General features: G+C 57.0%; 2 protein-coding genes across 2 annotated transcripts; one reads left to right on the top strand and one right to left on the bottom strand.

Annotated features, from left to right (window-relative positions):
* Nucleotides 1-3865: 3865 nt before the first annotated feature.
* VOLCADRAFT_91055 (uncharacterized protein) lies at nucleotides 3866-15609 on the bottom strand (the record flags this gene model as incomplete). The annotated part of the gene is made up of 15 exons (XM_002950500.1): nucleotides 3866-3955; nucleotides 5435-5565; nucleotides 5988-6198; nucleotides 6639-6692; nucleotides 7348-7476; nucleotides 7860-9253; nucleotides 10041-10184; nucleotides 10482-11175; nucleotides 11329-11400; nucleotides 11614-12554; nucleotides 12888-13800; nucleotides 14056-14182; nucleotides 14942-14977; nucleotides 15213-15351; nucleotides 15516-15609. 15 exons carry the CDS (start codon nucleotides 15607-15609, stop codon nucleotides 3866-3868), a joined length of 5169 nt encoding a protein of 1722 aa, XP_002950546.1.
* A 1636-nt stretch (nucleotides 15610-17245) lies between these two features.
* Nucleotides 17246-21588, top strand: VOLCADRAFT_91054 (uncharacterized protein; the record flags this gene model as incomplete). The annotated part of the gene is made up of 5 exons (XM_002950614.1): nucleotides 17246-17441; nucleotides 18482-18849; nucleotides 19895-20107; nucleotides 20459-20620; nucleotides 21475-21588. 5 exons carry the CDS (start codon nucleotides 17246-17248, stop codon nucleotides 21586-21588), a joined length of 1053 nt encoding a protein of 350 aa, XP_002950660.1.
* Between the last annotated feature and the right edge of the window lie 803 nt (nucleotides 21589-22391).

Here is a 22391-nt window from a genome sequence, read left to right as displayed (position 1 = left end):
AAGCAAACCAACTCCGTCACCGACTAACCAATCCACTGATATCCAGTCCAGGGATACGAGCATGCGGTGCGCGTCCTTGCCTAATTAACATCCCTAATTAACACTCACCATGTACGGCACGAGGAGCCGGCGGCGCACATTCCGTACAATATGTATCCCGAATATATATGAGATGCAGGGGAGTATGAGGGATATATGAGCCCTTGAGTCCTCGGCTTGTATTGGGCGGTTTGCAGGTACGGGGAACGCACCCCACGACCATTTAACACACACACACACACACACACACACACACAGATGCAGCGGCTAGGCGGCAGCATAGCCGACATCCAAACGAGAGCAGCAAACAGTCCCCACCAACCAGCAACCAACAACTGTCATCATGCAATGGCCTCGCAAACTATTCAGTGCAACGAACATGACGGCAGCGGAAGCGCCAGATCCTAGGGTTGGCAGGTTCCTGGGAATGTGCTGCGACTCTTTGCGACCTGCAGGTAGTCTCAGCCAGGCGTTCCCCACATTCTCCTCGCTTGCTAGGGGCATCCCGGGGAGTTCATTCATTCACAACCGATGCGCGCACCCTCAGTTGAACACAATGTCACGGGAATCATCTTTACAATTTACAACGACCTAATCCTCGTTTCTAGGACTCATCTTCCTTTCCAGGGCGAGCCTCCTAATGATAATATACAAAACCGTGGCCGTTTTATTCATTGTCCCCCCGAAACAACTACATACCCCCCCGTCACTCAATCACCTCAGCTATATGAAAGGGATGCTGTTTGTCACACACTTGTTGTCGCGAAGATATGTACGAGTTTGCTTGCTCGTACATGCTCCATAGCGATGACGTACATTGTTGTGACGTTGTGCCCACTCCATCCTTTCTCCCGCGCGTAACAAAACAAGCAACAACAGCAAATCGGCTGCGGCAGCTTTACCTTCTGTCTTCACGTGACACACCGGCTCCCCATCAGGCTGTAGCACATTGTTTGGCCGAGTGTCAAAAAGGCCTTATGACTTCAGTCCTGACTTCATTGTGTGTGCGGATCAATGGATTCATGTAACCTAGATGGATCAGCGTCCACCATCCGTTGGTAACCATGCGCGCTTCTAACCATGCGTGCTGTACCCCCCCCTCCCAACCCCCTCTACACCCGTGCCGCTCAATTACCACCACCTCCCAGTCGAGTGCAGCCGTACCCCCTGGGTTTCTTCTAAAAGGGAGGTTTTCCAAAAGGGAGGGGTACCACGAAGCACAGACGATTGAAGAAAAGAAAAAGACGGATACTCCAAGATGAGACCAAGAAGGGGGTTTCTTCCGCACACTCTGTGGCAATATCCGTCTCAACTCCTGTGGCATACATATATCTAGGTTAGGCACTACTGGTGGAGCCCGCACCAATACCCCCGGGAGATCCCGGAATCGAGACCTGTCCGGGTCGAAAAACCTTCTGATGGGGGAAAGTAAAGTGTCCCTAGTCGATGGACGGTGGTGACCTGGGATAAAGTTGACTTGCAAGTTGACCAGGAATGGAGTAGGGCCGCCGTCAATCCGGCAGATTTCGTTGGATGCCGGTGGTGGGTGCGGAACCTGAGCGATCCACTGAGAAGTTGACTAGGGTGACTAGATGAGGGTGCCCCAAAGTACCGCGGAAGGCAGGGTTTCGCCGGGTAGCGGCCACGGGTGAAGATATGCCCCCCTGTCCCACACATTACATATATGCGGCCAGGCTCGGTCCAATCACAGCCTCGATGGCTTCACTCTCGACATGGGAGGATCATTTTCGTCTCAAGTCGAAGAAAAGAATGCAGTGAAATACCCGCGTGCGCCTTACGCCATGCACGCAACTAAATTACATGCGCGCACCCTCAAGCACGCTGCTGCCCATCACGCTGCTGCAGCGTAACCACGTGTGTTTTCAGCGCACTCCGGAACAGATTTATAATTTCAGGCTAGTTTTTTCCATTTCCGAAACCAAGAATTCCAGTACTTAAACAACGTCCGCCGTTGATCTTGGGCCAAGATAACAGATAATGTGTGCAACTTCCACCAAACCAATTCCATCACTTGGATGTTTCTATTTGATGGTGAGCGTTAGTTGAGGATAAGAGCCATAAGAAGCCACGCAATCTGAGCACAACGACTCATTGCAGCCACTGTGCAGCGCGCCTTCCGGTGGCAGCTGACAAGAGCCCCACACGTGAGGCCACCATCCACCTGCTTCCTCCCCTCTCCCTCTCTCTCTCTCTCGCGCGCGCGCGCGCATATGCATGTGTATGCGATATACCAGCACCAACCCACCGAACCCGACACTGACCAACCGCCCTAACGACCACACCAACAGCCAACTGACCAACCACCTGCAACTTCAATAGCGAGGGTGCATGTGCGCATAGCCAGCTGCATCCTGCTGCTGATGCCACTGAGAGTGCAGTTCGATACTCTTTCCAAATCACCCCCGCTCCTCTTTCCTTGCCTGCCTGAGGAACCACAACCAAATCACGGATCGCAGTGCGGGATATCCTCTTACAACGTTTGCGCGCCCGCGCTGCATAAACCCTCCCTCTCCCTCCCCCGCCCGCTTGTTTGAGCATGTTGTAGGATTGGAAGCCACACATACGAGTTACCGTACTTTAAACTCGCCCTCAAGCCTCCTCCCCTCCTTTCTCCTCCTCCTCCCTCCTTTCTCCTCCTCCCCTTCCTACGCCGCCATAGTAGTACACCGCTCCTAGCCCTGTAGCACACGCGACTCTCGCCCTCCGTCCATCATCAACTTCCACAGTGCCCCCTGAAATACAAATTCGAATACTTAAATAGCACGCCCCGGTGAGATGCGATGGAGGGAGGTTCGAGGAGGAGGCAGACGGTAGGCGCGGGGGTTGGGCGCCAGCGAGTACGAGGCCACCAATTAAGGAGGAAAGGAACAAGGAAGGGAAATACGAACGACGAAGCAGGTTTGCATGAAAGTCACTGTACACCTCCGCGATCTAAGGACCTGCGGCACAAATTGATGCATGCGGCCTCGCAGCCGGCGGCTATCGGCCCTGCCCCGCCTTGACTGTCCTGGAGGGCCCCTGCCTCACCTCCAATGAAACAGTATTACGTACTAGCCACTACGCAAGACTGTGCCTCGCTTCAATGCAGCGAAGCACGCAGCGGCTGGCCTCTCAGATCAGCTTTTTGTGGTCGGGGTCGATTTGCCCCTCCGTGCTTTAGTTCTTATATATGCAGAAACTGCCAGGACAGGCAATGTATAATAATATAATAATAATAATGATAAATAAACATAATATATATATTATGTTTATAATGCTTTTATGAAAATATTAATATGTGTAATGCTTTAGGAAGGCGGGCACCCCCCGATTGGCGCTGCTCGCCAACGTGCCGTACTGCACTGTACTGCAGCGTACTGCACCTGCTGTGCCGCGCGATTCTGCGAATGCTCCGAGCTCTTTACCATCCTCTCGTCTTCTCACTCGCATGGGCTCACACTCCCTCGCTCGCTCACTCGCACCATCGCACACGCGCCCTCACAACGGCCTTCCTTTCCTCCGTACTGTCGTAGTATAGTACTTAAGTACTCCGCCCATATGTAATATACTCCACAATCCGCACCCGCATATGCATGTACCAAACACGCATATGCACCAACTACAGAGCACTACGACCAAAATTAACCTGCGGATGCCGTACCGTTGTACGACACTATTTTCGAGCGAAAAGTGCTCATCGCACAATCCAACCCCCCCCCGTCGGGATGTGCATCATTAACGACACACAAGCCGCCTCCGTTGTATATGCTCGCAACCCACAAGTGAAAAATATTATCCACATATCACATTATTGTTTGTTCACGAGCTACGCAGCAATGTAATACATGACAAAACATGTGAGCCCTTGGCAAGTTAATTTGCAGCAGCCCTCGGTCAGAACGGTCATTACCATTACCTACAACAGCAGCAGCAGCAGCAGCAGCAACGGGATTGGGGAAATCTACTCGGCCGTTGCTGTTCCTGCTGCTATAGATGACGGTCCAAAGAACCAAAAAAGGGCCCAAGCAAAACCCACGTACGAACTTGTCAAATACAGTACCTAAAGCCCATCAAGCGCATGCGGTGGTTGGTCACCCACACAAATGATTATCCACGGGCAACGTGATGGGGAGGCAACGTGAGAGAGAGGTAGGTTGCCACGATGGAGAGAGCCGCAGGCCCAAGAGCGGAGATGAAAAAAGGCGGCCTAAGAAATGATGAGGACGACAAGAAGGACAAAGATACCTTTGTGTTTGAGCATGTGCCCGCATGAGCCCAGCGCGACACGTATTTTTTAGCAAATGCTGGCCACAGAGGCAGCAAAATCGCTTCCCGTGCCTAACAGTACCACTAAATATGTGTTGCGTAGGTGTAGTCGTGGTGAGGGAAAGGAAAGAGACACGTGGAGCGAGGGAAAGGGGTGTGCGCAGTGCGAGCAGCGGCAGCAGCGCTGGGGACCGCTAGACCGGGCGCATGGGGAAAAAGGCTCTCACCCGGCATAAGACGGCAGAGGGGCAGACCCAGCCCCTCCCCCCCTTGCTGTGCGCGCATTCACTCACGCCAAGCCAAGCGCGCAGGCAGGTATACACTGCCCAATGCTTAGCCTACTGTGCGGAAGGCAGCCGGAAAATTTCTCTTCCTGATATCTGCATGATATTCCGCATCTGAATGTGGGCCAATGCAGAGTACGAGACGCGCCACGTAAACTTAGATCAATCAACAACCTTGGAAGGACCGTGCAACAAGGTGCACGAGCCCCAAGGGGCAGCACGAGACGGAACAAGCCCCGCGCCACAGCGCCCGTCGCCCCCTCGCCGCCCTCCCTATCCGTATCCTTCCTCCCTTCCCCCCAGCCGGCTGCTGCCGCGTCAGCGCCGCGCTCTCCTCTCCTCTCCTCTCCTCTTCTCCTGCTCCTCGTCAAATGAAATCCCGCTCCTTCTAAACGAGCACCTTCACCACGGTAGGTAACATGTGGGCTAAAACGGCTGTGTGCCTCTTTGAGCTCCTCACGGCCGGCCCCCTTCCGTGCACCTCCTCTCGTTATCCCCTCACAAGCAGCCCCTCACAAGGTCTCGGTCTCTGACACACAGCCGCAACAGAAGCGACACCGCACTCCGTCCGCCCCCATCCCTTCTTGCCCTCCGGTGACCCTTTTCTCCCCCTAGCCACGTCCGCGCTCATGCCCGCCTGAGTACTCAACCAAGTCAGCTAGATCAGCCTGTTGACAAGTAAATAGACCGTAGACCAATCGGCGGGGGAGCAAGCAGAAGATCGAGAAAACGGGGCGGCAGCTCTTCAGACAGATCGATGAACCGACCTCGGGCCTGCCGCGAAACGCGCACATGGCCAATAGAGGCAGTGGTTAGACTCTTAGTGAGTCAAACCAAGCGGTCACCTGTTCAAACGTAGGACGTTTCTCGGGCTGAGGATCGCAACACATGTTGTACAGCGGCTCCAGAGCCCCACACCTGCCTTCAGGCCAGGACGGCCGCATCTTGAGGCATAACACGCTGAACATTACCTGGCCTGTTGCAAAACAAAACAGAAACATTTTCAGGATCATGATTTTTAAACGCGATACTTGTAAACACACGAAGTTGTTCAAGTTGTTCCTGTAACATAAGATGGTTAATAATATAATATAGTATAATTTAATTTAATATAATAGTAATAACATATATAATACATTAATATAAGAGTAAAATTATGTACCAATGTAATAATATATAAGTATATAATATTAAGCAATAATATTAATATATAAATTTAATAATGTAATAATCTATAAATATACAATGATAAGCAATAAATTAAACTAGATAAAAAAATGAACGGTTCCTCTGAATCCAGCCTCATTCACATCGCGCCAATGCCACACACTGTTACCACGCCACTCCACTACACGCTATGCCGCATCCCACTCCCACAGCCTCTCCCAACCTCCTCACCAAAGGTGAGATCCGCAAACGGCCGTACTCCCGACACCAGCTGCTGCATGCAAATTCCAAAGCTATACACGTCAGCCGCCTGCTCCGCCCCGCTGCTGTCCTCCTCATCGGCCAACCGCTCCGGGGCGCTGTACGCCACCGTACCGCAAGTGTCCGCGCCGCCGTTGGTACCCTGGTGGCCTGACAGCCCTGACAGCCCGAAGTCGGCAACCTGCAGCGGAAAAAGGGGATGAAGATGCGGAGGAGAGGAGCTCTGGTAGCAAAAGGGAGGAGCAGGAGCAGCAGGAGCAGCAAGAGCAGCGGGAGCAAGAGCAATAGCTGCAGCATTGATATTCAGGGGAAGTAAACGACTACGGAAATCAGAGACGCTGGTATCACCAGGCTCCCAAAGCATCAGCAAGAGCAGCAAGATTTCAATTTTGGACTCCTGCATTCTTATTTATCATATAAGCAGAAGCATTTGAAGAAGCAGTCGATGGATTAAACGCATGCCCGCCATGCACACACACACACACACACACACACACACACACACACACACACACACTTATCCTCCTCAAGCAGACAGCGTCCCTCCTCCGCTCCTACACGCACGAACCACCATCGCGCAGTCATACACAGACAGCCGGTCTGCCCGTCCTCCCCACCCACCTTGGCGGTGAGCCGACCCGTAGAGGGGTCCCGTAGCAGCAGGACGTTGGCGGGCTGGGCATGGCACGGTGGTGGAAAAACACACGGGTGCGGGGGAATTAATGCGAATGGGTGGGGAGGAAGGCACGGCACGGCGTGTTGTGTTGCAGGTGTGGCCTGCGCACAGTGGCAGGCATGCGGATATGGGGAGGAACCCTGTGTATGCCAGACAGGGGGCATGGCGGATGGGGCAGCGGGAATTTTAATTTTGACTTTGCTAGCTTTGTTGAGTTACAACAGTTTTTGAAGTACCAAAAGAGGCAACGGGGCGAGGAGGGGGCGAGGAGGGGGCGAGGAGGGGGCGAGGAGGGGAAAGCGAGTAGCGAGGGGCATATGTAGTCAAGAAGATGCCGCAGCGACCGCAGTAAATGTTCCACTCGTCCACTGTTCGGCAATCTTCCAAACTGACGCATCCCTCCCAGGATAGTGTACTGTGGTACATTGCCGTTGTTTGTAAAGTCCCTCGAGCATCATAGCACCACATGACCATGTTATGCATTTCCAAACGATACCCCCGGGCATGGGGAAGCACAACTTCGCGGCGCTGGCCATCAGAGCTCTTTTCAGTGCGCCAAAACCGTCGGAATTCGGCTCTTCAAGCGGCGGTCTGTGCTCATATGCGCATATGCTGGCAACCCATGCAGCCGCTACCGCACTGTTGTTGTCGTACCTTCAGGTCTCCATGCACAAGACCGTGTGCGTGCAGGTACGACATGCCACATGCCACTTGTCGTAGCAGGTACACGGCGGTGGCCAGGTCGCAAGGGGTTTCGGAGCTGGAGAAGGAGTCCAGATTGCCCTGCATAGGCGCGCACGCGCCATTGTATGTGTGTGTATGTGTGTGCGTGTGTGTGCACGAGGAGGAGGTGTGGCAAGTGGAACGAGTGAAAGCAGAGAGGGAAGTGGGAAACGCACTCCCTCTTTTCCTAGCTCACTGTTTCTGAACGAAGACACTAAAACACGAGCGCCGAAAACTAGATGCCACGGAACAGCTATAAATACGACACCATACGAACACAATCCAAACAGGACACCTGCGCCAGCCAGACAGCCAGCCAGCCAGCCAGCCAGCCAGCCAGCCAGCCAGCCAGCCAGCCAGCCAGAAAGCTGACCCTTCCCCACAACCCCCACCCCCAAAAACACCATCCGAATCAGCGTACAGGAAGCGCACAGCAACCTCACCGCGTCTGCATATTCCATCACAACCACCGTGACGTAATGTGCCTCCGCCGTCGGGTGACCCGTGGGTCCGACCACGCCGACAGTCCGCAAGACGTCCAGCAGTCGTTTGGCGGCGATCCCGCCACGCGGCGGTCCCGGCCCTGGCCCCCGGGGCGGTGCAGCTGCGGAGCCGTGGCATGACGGCGCAGGACCGGGGCCAGCAACCAGCACGCGACTGGGCATTCCGGGGTCCACTGATTGAAGCAGCTGCGGCAGCAACGTAACCCGAGCGCCAACCCCGAGTATCCGCACGCTGCCGTGCCATGGCACCGCACGCTGCCCGTGTGTACGGCATGCATCCGCGGTGGCGACCAGCCCCGCTAACGGAGCCGACGGCGCTGACGGCGGCTCCTCTACCGCCGCCGCCGCCGCCGCTGCTGCCGCCATCACAGCTGCGTCATCGTCGTACGCCGCTATTTCTGTGCGCGCATTGGCGGAAAGTGATTTGCGGATGTACAACTGTCGCGGCAGTCCGCCGCTGCTACCACCCGCCGCCGCCACCGCGGCCGCCGCCGCAGCAGCAGCTGCTGCTGGCCCAACCCTATCACGGTCTTCGCTCGGCACACCAGATGCACTGGACAACCGCCCTTTCACCTCCCCTTGCGGTGAGTTTTGCACTCTGCCTGCTGCTACTGCGGTTGCTGCTGCTACTCCTCCTCGCGACACGACGACGTCATTACAGAGCGCTAAGCCGAGCATCGGCCCGGCAGGCACCTTGGCCATAGCCTTTGTCGCTTCTTCCCGCACCGCCAGATGCCGACGGCAAGATCCGACGGCAGAGATTGCAGCGTCGCCGCCGCCGCCGCCGCCGCCGCCGTAGCCAGCGAATCCGGCGGTACCAATGCCACAAGTGATATTAGCAGTAACATTAGCGTCAGCGACAGCGGCACCTATCGGCGTCCTGGGAGATGTCGAGCTGACGGCCCGTCCAGGCGACGCACCCGCCGACAGCGCCCCCGCTGCAACACCTCCTGCCGGCGCCGTCGTCGTCGTCGTCGTCATCGTCGCCTTCCACTGCGAGGCTGCGGCCCCAGCGCGTAGCTGCGGCGTCGAAGGCAGCGACAAAGGCGAGCAAGCGGCGGCGGAAGTGCCGTTTGAGTAGCGCCGGGTGCCGGCGCTACTGTGCTTCTTGCGCTGTAGCACGGCCGCCGCCGCCATGGCGGCGGCGGCGGCGATGGCCTTGAGCTGGGACACGGCGCGCCGATCGACACGCGCCACCCGGGTGGTGTATGTACGGATAATGTTTTCGTGTTCCAAGCCGGGCCCCAACAGGGCTTCCCTGACGGCGGGCGCCTTCAAGTCCAGGGAGGTGCTCGCCAGAAATTTAATCCCCACGTTGATGCCATCCAAAGTGCCTAAACAGGAAAGGCCAAGGAAGGCAAGGAAAATGAAACATTATTGATGATTGGCTAACAGGGAAGGCTAGGGAAGGCTAGGGAAGGCAAGCGAAGTGAAAATGACTAATTGTTGCCTAAACAGGCACCAGGACCAGAGGAGGGAAACCAAGAAAAACATGAAACGGCCAGACGTTTAAACAGAATTCATCGCTTCGCAGTTGATAATATCTAACTTTAGTAAACTTCGTTCGGATATGTATTCGAATAAAAAAATCTATACGATGTCATTTAGGTTGCCTAGACAGGCAAGGCCAGGGAAGGCAAGGCAACGCAAAACAATTATCATCCACATTGATGCCATGAGGAGTGCCTAAACAGGCAAGGCCAGTTAAGGCGAGGGAAGGAAAGGAAAAGTAAGGCTATGAGAAGGCTGGGGCAGGGCGAGGTGAGGCGACGAGGCGATTCACGCGAGTGCAGGAGACAGGGTTCACACGAGTCACAGATGGCGGTTCAAGACGGGGTAAGGGACATACGCGCGTGCACACACACCGCACAGGGGGAAAAAGGACATCACTTATACAAGTAATACGCTAGCGGGGAGGTGGGGGGAAACGCGGGGAAATGAAAGCTGAGCCAAACGGCAAAAAGCCAGAGCAGCTTTTGGAAAACAAAACAAATGTAAACAATCGCGACACAATCCGATGCGGGCGCCGCCTGCATTCCTGCTTAGCAAAATCCGCAAATGGGAACATTTTTCCGTACATGGGTACAGGGACACGTGCGGAACCACGCCTGCTCGCCGTACCTCGGTAGACTGCCGCATAAGCCCCACTTGTTACGTACGACAGGTGACACAGCCCGTCCACTAACAGCAACGGGTCCGACACCAAACCGTCCTCAAGCCGTAAAGTATGCGGGGAACCACCGTCAACTTGTTGTACGGCAGCCGCTGGCGGTGGGAGTGATGGCGACGGCCGTCCCGGCGACAGCGGCGGCGATGCAGGCAGTAGCGCTTTCAGCGGCGGCCAAGCCACGGTGTTGAACGGCGACGCTAACGGCAGGGAATGTGCGGCGTCGGAGAAAGAACCGGCGTCAGCTGTCGAGTCCATTGCGCCGGAGCCAGCGGCGGCGGCGGCGGCGGCGGCGGCGGTGGCGGCGGCGGAAGCCGGCGGAGCAATAAGGGCGGATAAACCGTCGGAAGCGAGACCCCGGGAGGAGCCGTCGGCCCCCCGGATGCTTGTCGTACCTCCGCCGGCGCCAACGGTATGCAGTACGGAGAGCTGTGAACCGCCGCCGCTGCCGGCACTGTCGTCCGGCAGCGGGCAGTTCGGCGCAGCGGACCGCAGCAGTGCAATCGCAGCGAGGCTGGACTCAGATGCGATTACCGACGACCCGCGACGTGTGCCCAAAGAGTGGCGACCGCGCATCGCGGCGCCGCCGTTATTAAGCGCAGCGACCCACGGGGCCGACTCTCCGCCGCCACCGCCGCCGCCGCCACCGCGGTCGCCGCCACCACCTAAGGCAGCTGCTTCCATTTCGCAGGTGCCTATTCTGGGAATGTCTCGCAGATGCGGCGGCGACGGCATGCATCGACTGCAGGGCTCAATCTTGAGCGTACGACCGCTGCGGTTGGACATGGATCCTCCAGCGGCGGCGGCGGCGGCGGCGGCGGCGGCGCTGCTGCCGCCGCCGCTAGCGTTCCCGGAAATATTCTGCACCGATACGAAGGATTCAAGGCCTCCATGGTACGGGAATGTCGACGGCGACGCCGACGACGCCAGAAACGTCGGGCTAGTCAGCAAGTGACTCGGAGTGGGGCTGCAAACACTCGGTGCACGACACTCGCCGATATCCACAGGCAGCCGTACTGGGCCGTACTGGGCCGCCTGGGATGTGGTCGCCGCCGCCGCTGCCGTCGGGGCCCCCACACCGGCTCTGAGCTGCGGGCTGGCAAGCAGGGACAGTCCGGAGCGTGACGTCATCACGGAGCCGCCGTCGTACAGGGAGTCTGGCCCAGGGCTTGCTGTACGGGAGAGAAACGCCAGCACCGGCTCCGCAGAGGCTGCATCAACATGCGCGCCGTCGGCTCTCACCGAGCCATGCACAGCCAGATGCCCGCCGTCGCCACCGCCGCCGCCGGGCAACGTCATCGCGTTCCACGACGCCTGCATGGGCGCCGCCGCCACGGGCAGCTGGGAGTTTGAGGCAGGCCTCAACACATCCCCATCCCCATCCCCATCCCAGGGGGGCGCCCGCGATGCCGCTGGCATGGTCCCCCGCCCGTCGCCTACCGACAACAGATGGCGGTGTTGGTGGGCTTCCGTACGACGGTGGCCTCCGCCGCCGCCGCCGCCGCCGCTGCCGCAGCCACAACCCACCTGACCTCGATTGCTGTTAAATGCCTTGAACAGCTGTGGCGACGGGCTGGCGGCGTGCCGGCCAACCGCCGGTGTGAGAAGGGGGGCAGAGGTGGCGTCGGCCGTCGCAACGGGTGCCAGCGGCTCCGTGCCGTCAGGCAGTACGTCACGTTCCAAAAGGTTTTGGATCACGAGGATTGCTTGTTCCGCTTCGGCGACGGAAGAAGCGCCTACCCCAGGCTGCGTTTGCGCACCCGTACGGACCACAGAGCTGGCGGCGCCGTCGGGGCAGCCGTCGACGGCAGTCAGCGTATCGCCCAAGCTACCCACAACAACCCCTTGCAGTAAGGCGACGTTCGCTGAGGGGTCGCCGTCAGCGCCAGCGCCGCCGCTGGCGTCGTCGTCAGCGAATGCGCTGGTTGGCAGCACGGTGATGGCGGCTGTAGCAGCAGGTGGTAGTGTCGGCAACGGCAGCGTGCCGCCGCCGCCGCCGCGGCTGCTGCTGCCGGCTCCCCAGCTTTCGGCGGCTGCACTGCCGGCCGTGGGGCCGCCGCCGTCACCGCCACCACCACCAGTGCAGCAGTAGCCGCGGCTTATCCAGCCCGCCGCCGGCGCTGCCTTCAGAAATCTTGTTATGTACGGCTGTGCGGCGCTACTATCGCTAGGTCTATCAGGCAGTAGCACACCCGAACATTCCCCCGAAAGCGCCAACGGCCCTGACAGTTGCTCCATAAGGCCCCTGACAGCGGCAGCCGCCGCGTCAGCATCGGCAGTGACGCCGGATCCAAACGGCGGCCGCACCGCCGCGGTAGCAGCCATTGCAACAGCACCCTCCATATCGACAACTTCGCGCCGTACAACTTCCGGCTTTGCCGCCGCCGCCGGCAGCGGCGGTACCACCGCCGCCAGCCCTCGGGGAACGCATGAGTCGATCCAGCTAATCGCGCCTGTGGCTTTCAAACCTCCAGCCGTACTGGGACGGATGGGAAATCCTGCCAGCGACGGCGCTGCCGTCGATTCTGTTGCTCCCGTCGCCGCCCCCGCGGCGACTGCGGCGGCTGCCGCCGCCGCTGCAGCTACAGCCGCAGCATTCGGGGCTGCGGCTACAGCTATCGTCGTTTGCTGCTGTAGCTGGGAGTACCGGTCACGTTGCTCCCGAAGCTGTTGTAGAAGCCGAGCTTGTTGATAGCTGCTCCCGTAGAAGCTCAAAGCGTCGGAAGTTGTCCGCTTCCCTGAGCTGCCGTCGCCGCCGCCGCCGTCGCCGCCACCGTCGACGTCAACGTCGCCGCCGATACTGGGCGCATAGGTGTATTTCGGTAGTGCAGAGGTTGAATGGCCGCTAACAGCGCATGCGGCAGCGGCAGCGGCCGCCGCCGCCGTGCGCATCGGCAAGCCCCTAGGGCGCAGCGGCGACAGCGACGGCGGCTGCACAGCACGCACTTCCACGCTGTTTCGACCAGCGCTGACCTGGCAAGTCCGGAAAACAGCCCCTGGCGGCACGCCGCCGCCGCCGCCACAGCCGCCGCTGCTACTGCCGCCACCGCTTACGCTGCACCTTCGGCTACTACTGCCGCATCCGCCGCGACAACCCCCAACGTAATAGCTCCGGCTGCTCGCGGTGCTGCTGCCCGGCTGCTCGACGGAGCGCGGCGCGGTGTACGGCGCGTACGTCATCAGGTGCGGCGGCGCCGCCGCCGCGCGTTCCCCTGACGCCGTGCTCGAGCACACAGTCCCCGACAAAACCCCGCCGCCGGGCCTTATGTCCGGACTACTAGAACACCTGGCGAATGCTACTGCTGCCACTGCTGCAGCTGAAGTACCGACTGAAGAACCAGGACCGTGACCAGGAGGACAGCAGCTAGCCGCGCCGCCGCCCGGCGTGGTTGCAGCGGCTGCCACCGTACTGCCGCCGCCAAGCGCGCCGCCGTTTCCCGCAGCTGCGAGCGCCGACGCACGACGCTTCCGCCGCTGTTGTGCGGCATCCAATGCCGAGGTGTTGCCGCCGTATGTTTCTTGCTGTGATGCTGCCGTTACCGCACAGTCGGCGGGGCTGAGTCGGCACTCGGCGGCGGCGGCGGCGGCGGCGGCGCTGCCGCTGCGGCATGTATCTGATGGCGCCATCAGGCCGGAGCTCCATGGCGGCGGCAGCCCCCGGGTCGGAGTTCCCGGGTCTCCGGTCAGTCCGCCGGAGCTACCGCGATTGCTCGCCTGGGGGCCCGGGGGGAGTCCGGGCGGGGGGGGGAGTCCGGGCGGGGGGGAGAGGATGGTGCCGTGTGTGTGTGTGTGTGTGTGTGTGTATTCGTGCAAGCGGGGTATGGCCCGTATGACGCGGATAATGGACGCAGAACGCGCGGGGGGTACTGGTGATGTCGTACTTCCCGCTACCCCGCACCCACTACCCCTTAACAAAGGTGGCCACACCGGCTACCCCCTGCCCCGCCCCCTACCCCCACGCACCCCCACCTGGCGCATGAGGGTCATGAAGTCCAGTCTCATGGGCGATGCAATCGATCTGGAGGTGGCGGCGGACACCGGGGATACGGAGGGGCCGCCGGGCTTCACCGGCGCACCCCCCACCGCCGAGTGAGGCCTGGACAAGGTGGTGATGATGGTGGTGATGATGGTGGTGGTGATGGTGGTGATGGTTTGGAAGGTAAGGAAACGGGAGGGGAGGGGAGGATGGGGAAGAACGTTAATGCAATGGCGGGAAGGGAGGGAATCAGAACGGTCCTTGTCCAGGAAAGAGTGAAATCCGCTACGGCTGCTGGCGGCCAGTCCTTTGGAGTCGCATTCAATTCCCCCATCGTCCAGGCTACCATGGATCATCCATCCGCCATGCACAGCAGCAGGATATCTGTATGTATGTATGTATGCATGTATGTATGTATGTATGTATGTATGTATGTACGTACGTGCTCTGCAAGTGGTTTGCAATTTGCGCTGCTGTGCATGTAGGAGGGGGCCATTCCCACACCTGGGACATCACCTCCACCGCCCTCCACACAAACACAGGCGAACACACACGCACACACACACGTGTCACATGCTGCCCCCCTCGTTGCATCGTGCCGTTCAGGAGGTTTAGGGTTTGTAGACTTCAGAAGGTATACCCCAGGGTTGTGATCCGCTCGAATGTACTGTGTAACGGGATCTATTCGTACGTCCACGACAAGGAAAATTGCGTCTCGAAGCAGAGCTGGGTCCACAGAGTTTGGTCCTCGATGCAACCCTCTGGAGCTTCTTATGCAGAAAGTGGGCAGCTTGTGCTGGCGCACGCGAATGCTTAAGTAGGAGAAGAAGTGGGTCGGGCGCCTCATCGCCAGCCTGCAGCAGGCTGACCTCAACTCACCTCATCACAGCACACAGAAACCACGGCGATGAACAGCTATACCGAAAAGTGACGCGAAAGGACAAGGAGCGGAAGAGTCGTGGGCTGTGCAGGTCAACATTTCCAGGCATTGCGGCCCTGAAAGGGGCGACTCAGACTCTCTCCCAAACGTTGACGTAAACACCAAAAGCGGCCCAATGACATGGCCGATCAGTCATTCCTCAGCAGGTTGGCAGGCTGGTTGTGTTTAGAAAGGAGCAGCCTTATTCCGGAGATGGCACGCTTGACCCACCTGATGGCTGCTTGTCCTAAGGCAGCAGCAGGGTCCAAACCAACGCAAGACGAGCAACCACGAGCCACGACAAGGGTGGGACATGAACTGCGAGAGGCCTCACTCCACTCCGTTCGATTGGCTGCATCGTCAATAACACCTGCACATCCGGTTACAGGGGAATTTTAAAACTGTACCTAGAGTGATCTCTATGAACCAAATCCTTGGCCAGGACTACTCTTTGCAACCTCATGCGTGCAACCGGCAGAAATGCAGTGAAGGCAAAGCATATCTACCAGGTCATGTGCAATTGCCGCAACCTACCTTGATCCATAAGTCCCAAAGCTTCGTCCTCAACAAGAGGAGCAAGGATATCCGCGTTGCTGCTGCTCCGCCTCCGCGAAGCTGCCAAAGGCATATCCCGGATGTGCGCCTCCGGAAAACCATCTTTTGCTGTTATGCCTGTTTGACTGCAACTGGCTGGTAATCGTCCACTCCTCTTCACCAAACTGCAGGACACTGACTGACCGTCAAGGGCCCCGTCATTTTGGACAGCTTCTCTCCTATTGTTTGACTTTAAGTCCGCAACATCCGGTCTTATACAACCCAAAAGAAACCCCAGCCATCTATGCATTTCCCCTCAGCGCGTTATGGTGATCAAGTAGCGCCTAATTAGTTGATAGGTTACATTAAAATTTTTACTAAGAAGGGTTGTGGAGACTAGAGCTGGCAAGCACCAAGATGCAAGAATTATACATTAACTGCGATGGACAGCCATCAGCTCAGCGCGACATGCCGGAGCCAGAGTCCCAACATTTTTTCGACTAGAGTAGCAATACTATGAATAAACGCGTGGATGGCCAGGCTTTGCTGCCGTTAAGCGTACAGCATTCCGTACCTATGAATGCATGTGGAGCATACAAGATTCCCCGGAATACATCAAAGAGATAAAAGTAGATTTTATCCTTCAATTATTGATAATGTTTAAGCCGCCGGCGGAGGGCGTTCACACTCGCAGCTCTTTCACAATGGCGTCGTCCCTCCTTCCCTTGCCATTTGGTATCTTGGATTCATTTATGGCCCTCGATACTTATTATCAGTTTTGTAGATTGTTTAAGGGTTTCATCGACGAAATGTCCTAAGCGAGCGACGAATTGGTTGGTTCATAAAGGTTGGGGGGGTTGGGGCTTGGAATGGACGCCGCTGCCCTCACCGTTGGCTAATGAATACAGATATTATATACAATACAGCACCCTTTTTAACGCTACGTTTTGTATGAAAACTGTCATAGTGTTCCGCTTTACAGGCCGATTGGTTTCCGCTATTTCTGGCGGTGGTTGCTCGTCAGGGTCCGTCAAAAATTTCCCCACTCACATAAATTATATAGCATGACATCCTTACGCGTATTCGAGGTAATACCCTTTCAACTAAATGTTATGTGCGCGCGGTGAATTATCAATAGGCCTCCATCGGCAGCGAAGGCAGCGTCGGCCATGGTACCACTAAGGACCTCAGGTGCCAAATCCACGAACCCATAACCCGTAGCCTTCCATAATACAAGCAAGTCAAGGAGTCCGTATTCAATCAGTAATCTTAAATCCTTGGCCAGGTGGGGCTTGCAGCGACACTGCACCTCCCAATGCGATCAAGCACACCGAGGCGTTAACGCGTTCAAGTCACGTTAAGTTGAAATAAGCACTGAATAACCCTCCTATATTGACTCGCACAATCCCGCATGGATTGCCAATGAACTGTAGACTATCTGTAAAAGATCGGCGGTTAGGGTTAGTTTGTTGAAACGCGCTTACAATTGTGTGATCCAATTGTGGCGTCCTGACTAGGTTAATTTCTTTCCGGGGTCTGATTGTTACTGCATGACTCATAATTATTTGTTCGGCTCTACAACATTCCGTCCTCAGCTTGCCCGAACAGTAAGCGCAACCCCTTACGGATAACGGGTTCTGGCGTGTAGTAACAAAGACTTTGGGGATCACGTTAGGGAAGATACGTGGAGTGGGTTGGCGGCGAGGAGCGCTGTTGATACCTTTAGCAGCATGGATGCATTCAAGCAATACGATTTTCACAACGATGAGAACTGGAAGGCATACATTCGATCGGTCGAGCTACCTGCGCGCGATGCCGAGGAGGCGATGCTTCGTGTGAAGGCGCGTTGGTACAAGAAAAACATAGACCCCAACTTTGACCTGAACCAAGTCAGTTCGGGGGCGAAAGCACAGCCGCAGCCTCAGAGTAAGTCGGAGACTGGAAGGCTAAGGCCAGAACAAAAAATGGAGCATGCTAGCAGGCCTGTGCGCAAGTTTGCATATGTCAATCCCAGCTGGGCGAGAATAGAATTTCAGGGACGCCATGTTCTGGCCTGTTGCCCTGGCCACTATGCGTCGAACTCAGAGGTTGCGCTTACAGATGTGGGCTGCTAGTCGGTGGCTACAGCAACGTAAGCCTCCATCGCCAGTGCGATGCATACAACCCGTTACGCAGCACATAATGCATTAGTGGGATCCCCATTTAGCCACCAACACAATTTCCCCCAGCCACACCTTGGCCGTTTTCCTATGCCGCATCTTACCACCACCACCCAGCCAGCAGTAAGCGCAGTTAGCCTCACGCACCCGTTCGTGAACGTTACGGCTCCTGCGACCGCATCATCCTATTGCCCATTCCTCTTAGCATGCTCAACCAGGTGGCCAATCCTAGCTCCCCCGGTCTTCTGAGCTGCAGACTCGACTGCCAGCTACAAACATTTCCCTTAGTTTAAAAGGTATCTGCGTATACGCCGCTCGTTCTCGCCATGGCGTCATGTGCCCGCCCGCTGCCGTCGCTGGCCGTCTTGATGCGGTTTGGATCCTGCGGTTTGAATCACACCACGCCTCGGAGGGAGAAAGGGCCCAGGGATGACGGTTTCGGAGCAGCCAAAGGCGTTCTGCCCACAGCTAGATCCCCAGAGGCGCTGTAGCGCTCCAGCGCCGACGGATGGGGCCGTAGCACAGCCTGCACAGCCCCAGCCCCGCAAGGCAGAGTCCTTGGTCCCCATAAAGCTTAGGGGCACAGCTGAATGTTGTTGCAGCGTGGGTGTATGATTGTGGCACATACATGGGGCCCCCCCCATTGCCCCTTCCCAAAGAACACTTCCCCGCGAGGTCCTTGGCTTGCAGCTTGGCCGGCATCACGCCCCTGTCATGCGGGTTTCTTGAGTATTTCTTTTATCTTTCTTCACCATTTTTCATATACGTTCTTCGTGCCTCGAACCTCTTACCGTGCGCTTTCCTCAGGCGCTCGAGCGTTCGGCTCTGGCGGCGCCACGTCCGGCGCGCCTGCCGCCGCAAACAGCGGTACCGGCAGTGGTACGACGTCACGCGGCAACACTGAGTACACCCCCCGGGCGCCGCCGCCGCCGCCGCCGCCACCACCTCGGTATGGCGCCGCCAGCAGCGGGACGTATGGAGGTGTCAGCGCCCAGCAGCGGCTGTTCCTCATGCACGTTGGAATGCTGTTGCTCGGAGTTTTTGTTGTCGTACCATTCCTGCCGTACAGCCGTCTAGGATACGTGTACCTGATGCGGCTATCCATTTTGGCGCTGGGCTACAAGATTTATCTGCAACACGGGTTACCGTCCTTTCGTCCTGTGAGCATGATGACGGTGAGTGTGTGTGTGTGTGTATGTGTGGCGGGAAAACGAACGACGGCTTTTTTTGCAACTATGTGAAGGCTTGCCAGTGCGCTTAGGACTCGTCGCAAGAAGCAAAAAGGGAAGTTATTAGCGTAAAGCCTTTTATTACTTTAGCCGTCTTAGCAGCAATTAAGTTGTTCCAAAGCTGAGGTTCTCTAAGGTAGGGGGTAAGGGTCGTAGGGAGATTGTGTTGATTGGGGCTTGGTCATTCATACCATTCATACATACTTGCGAGCTGACCAGGAACTAAGTTGAGGCGCCGTTGATCCGCTAGACTTGGTTGGATGCTGGTGGTGAGTTGCTGAACCCAACGAAACATTCTGAAGTTGGATGGGGTGAACGGATTAGGGTGCCCCTCTAGCAGGGGAGAGCAGGGAACTGCCTCGGGAAAGGGGCCCGCTGGTGAAGCTGTAACAACCACCCTGTAACAACATACATACATATAGGTTAGGCACTACTGGTAACGCGCGACCATTGCCCCCGGGAGATCCCGGGATTGAGACCTATCAGGGTCGAAAATTCTTCCGATGATGGAAGGTCTTGCGCTCCTATTCGATGGACGGTGGTGACCTTGGATAAAGTTAACCTACGAGCCGACCAGAAATGGAGTTGGGCCGCTGTCGAGCCGGCAGATTCCGTTGGATGCTGGTGGTGGGTGCGGAACCTGAGCGATCCACTGAGAAGTTGACGAGGGTGAATGGATGAGGGTGCCCCGAAATACTGAGGAAGGCATGGTTTCGCAGGGTAGCTGCCACGGGCGGAGATACACCCCCCTGTTTCACACACATCATACATACATACGGACAAGGAAAGGTGTCGTCACCTTTGGTTTAGACTGCTCCAGTCGATTATTCGACTCCGTTACGTATTTCCAGAGGAGCGCGCGGTATAAGACATACAGACATATAGACACAGACAGACAGACAAGTACCCAACAGCAAACTTAACAACTACCTAACTACCTAACGAGCACCCAACAGCATAATTGCCAACTACATTAACTACCTGCACACAGGCCTGGTTCCAGCGCGTGATGCCCACATCGGACTTCCTTCAGCTCATAACCGCTCTGAGCTTCTCCGCCCAGCCGCCCATGGTCCTGGTGGCCGTGCCGCTGCTGGTGCTGGCAGCCTACCATGCAGCCGCCTACTGCGCCGCGCACTTCTCCAATCATGCTCTGTGGCAGCGGTACGGCAGCCGCCTACACGTGGCGATGCTTCGAAAGCAGGTAGGCGGTCTGAGTGCGCCCGGTGCTCACCCCCGGGTCGCGGGAGAGGGGGAGGGGGAGGGGGAGGGAGAGGGGGAGGGGGAGGGAGAGGGGGAGGGGGAAATCATATGCTGCAAGGAATGCAGATAAATGACCTGCTGCCTGAAGGCGTCAAAAAAAGAAGGAGAAGTCAGGGATGAGGGAGGCAGGCGGACTGAGGACCGGGCCAGGCTGTGATTTAAGCGCGCAGGCGGAAATGGTGTGTGTGCGTGTGTGTGTGGCGTGGTGTGTGTGTGTGTGTGTGTACGTGTGCCTAGGGGGTTACTGCAGGGACTTTATGTAATCCCACGCAACCCCTCCCTCCTTCGCCAGGCCGACGCGCTGCTGCTCAACGCCTTTTGTGAGATCGGTACCGCGGCCTTGTTGGTGCTGCAGCTGCTTACACCAGCTCGCAGCCTCCTCACTCTGGTGTTTTACGGACAGATTCTGAAGCTCAAGCTGCACGTGCCGGACAGCGCACCGCAACATCGGCAGGTGGGAAAAGGGGAAAGGCGGCGGGAGGAGGAGTTGCGGGGTTTGGGGATGTGTCTCCGACTCCTTCCTGTTCCTGGCTTTACTTGGATATCCGTAAGACAGATACATAAACAGACTTACTGTCATTGTATGGCATATAGACAAACAGACAGGTAGGCAATGGCATCATCGGGGTATGGCATCAGGGTTCCAGAGCTGTGTGAAATAGAGGAGCAAGAGTTGTGCTGGAATATCATTGACACTGGAGACCGTCTGGCTTGCCGATGACGTCAATAATAGCCGGCCGAGAGCCAGGCATGGGAAACGCGAGGCCCTCTATTGCGGGCTAGGGTTCTCTGGGGAGATCATTTGAAAAAAGAAAGAGTTTAAAGTTTCGACTTAGTAATTAAGCTTCGTAAATATGGGATGTAGGGCACCGCAGGGCTATGTGTTCGTTCGTGTATATTGTGGAGACGGGCATCCTTCCCGGCGCATGTCGAATCGTGGCTTTTAGGGGTTGTAGTATTGCCCTTGGCCCAAGGGCCTTGGGCCTTCGGCTCTTATGGGTAGTCTTACAGGTATGGGGTCACGCACCCCCAACCATGTAACACACACACACACACACATGTCGAATCGTCTCCACGACTTCTGAGCTTACTAGCGCGAGCTACACTGCAACTTGTTCCCCATCCCATCCCCTAAAGGGGAACAAGCCATTTTGGCCCATCACGATTGGCCGTTTCGCCATCACTGCCTCAGGTCTTCATGGGCGCGTTGCCTCATGGCCTGCCTTGACCGATTTCTACTGACTCCACTGACTCCTCCGCCCCGCCTTCGCAAACCCGTATCACGGGGCTGCTGACCCTGCTTTGCAGGTTTGGCGGAAGATTAATGACCTCACGTTGCCGTACAGGCGTCAGGTCCCGGCGCTGGAGCGATTCATCCAAATGGCCATCCGCTGGTTCGCGAGCGTGCCCGGGGCGCGTTAGCTTAGAAGCGGTTGGCAAGTTCGCTGGTATGAGTTGGAGTACCGACCTGTAAAACGGGTTTTGGGATTCCGTTAGGCCATGTGCCGCCAAAGCAGGACGCTCCTTCTTTTTTACCCGTCTCGCCGCGTAGTTGGCCTGGGTTGGGTTGGGTTGGCTACTGCTTGACGTGGCGACGCGCGGCGTGATGCTGACGAAAAGAACGTGCGACAGGGGCGCCAAAGCGTGATGATTTGCATCATTTCAGCCGGTCGAAAGCCCGTATCATGCGTTTTGATAGATGGGCTCTGGCAGCGCTGGTGCTTGTGTGCCTGGGAGCTCTGTCGTCAGGCTGTGCGGCGTTTGCAGTCCACTTCCTGCGAGGCATGGGCATGGTCGTCCGATTCGGAGGCCTGAGGTCCACTTCGTGCGTATAGTACTCATACCGGTGGGATATATATTAACACGTCGACGGATGAGGAAGGTAGAGGGTCGCAGCACGGGTAAAAAAAAGGAAGAGGGACGGCCGCGGTTCGTACGGCTGGGGGAAGGGGGAGGGACGCGGAGTTGCTTGGGAGCTCTGATCTACCTTATTTGATTCAGGTCATTTGCAATCCGTTCATTTTCCTTACAAAGCCATTTGCTGCTGTTTGATTTGTTCGAAGTATATTCAGCATCAGCAGCAGCCCAAATGGCAGGTTAGTGTTGTTATAGCAGCGTGTTCCTCTCGGACGAGAAACGAACGGGCAACGGAGATCGAAGCACTTCGCTGTTCTGGCTGGGATCTCGGAAACAGCGAGAAAGGGGACCCGGTAGCTCTGCCACGG

The sequence above is a fragment of the Volvox carteri genome, assembly GCF_000143455.1.
Source record: "Volvox carteri f. nagariensis unplaced genomic scaffold VOLCAscaffold_19, whole genome shotgun sequence".
In the NCBI taxonomy this organism is placed as follows: Eukaryota; Viridiplantae; Chlorophyta; class Chlorophyceae; order Chlamydomonadales; family Volvocaceae; genus Volvox; species Volvox carteri.
The sequence above is the reverse complement of the archived record's forward strand: the minus strand, read 5'-3'. Positions and strand labels throughout refer to the sequence as shown.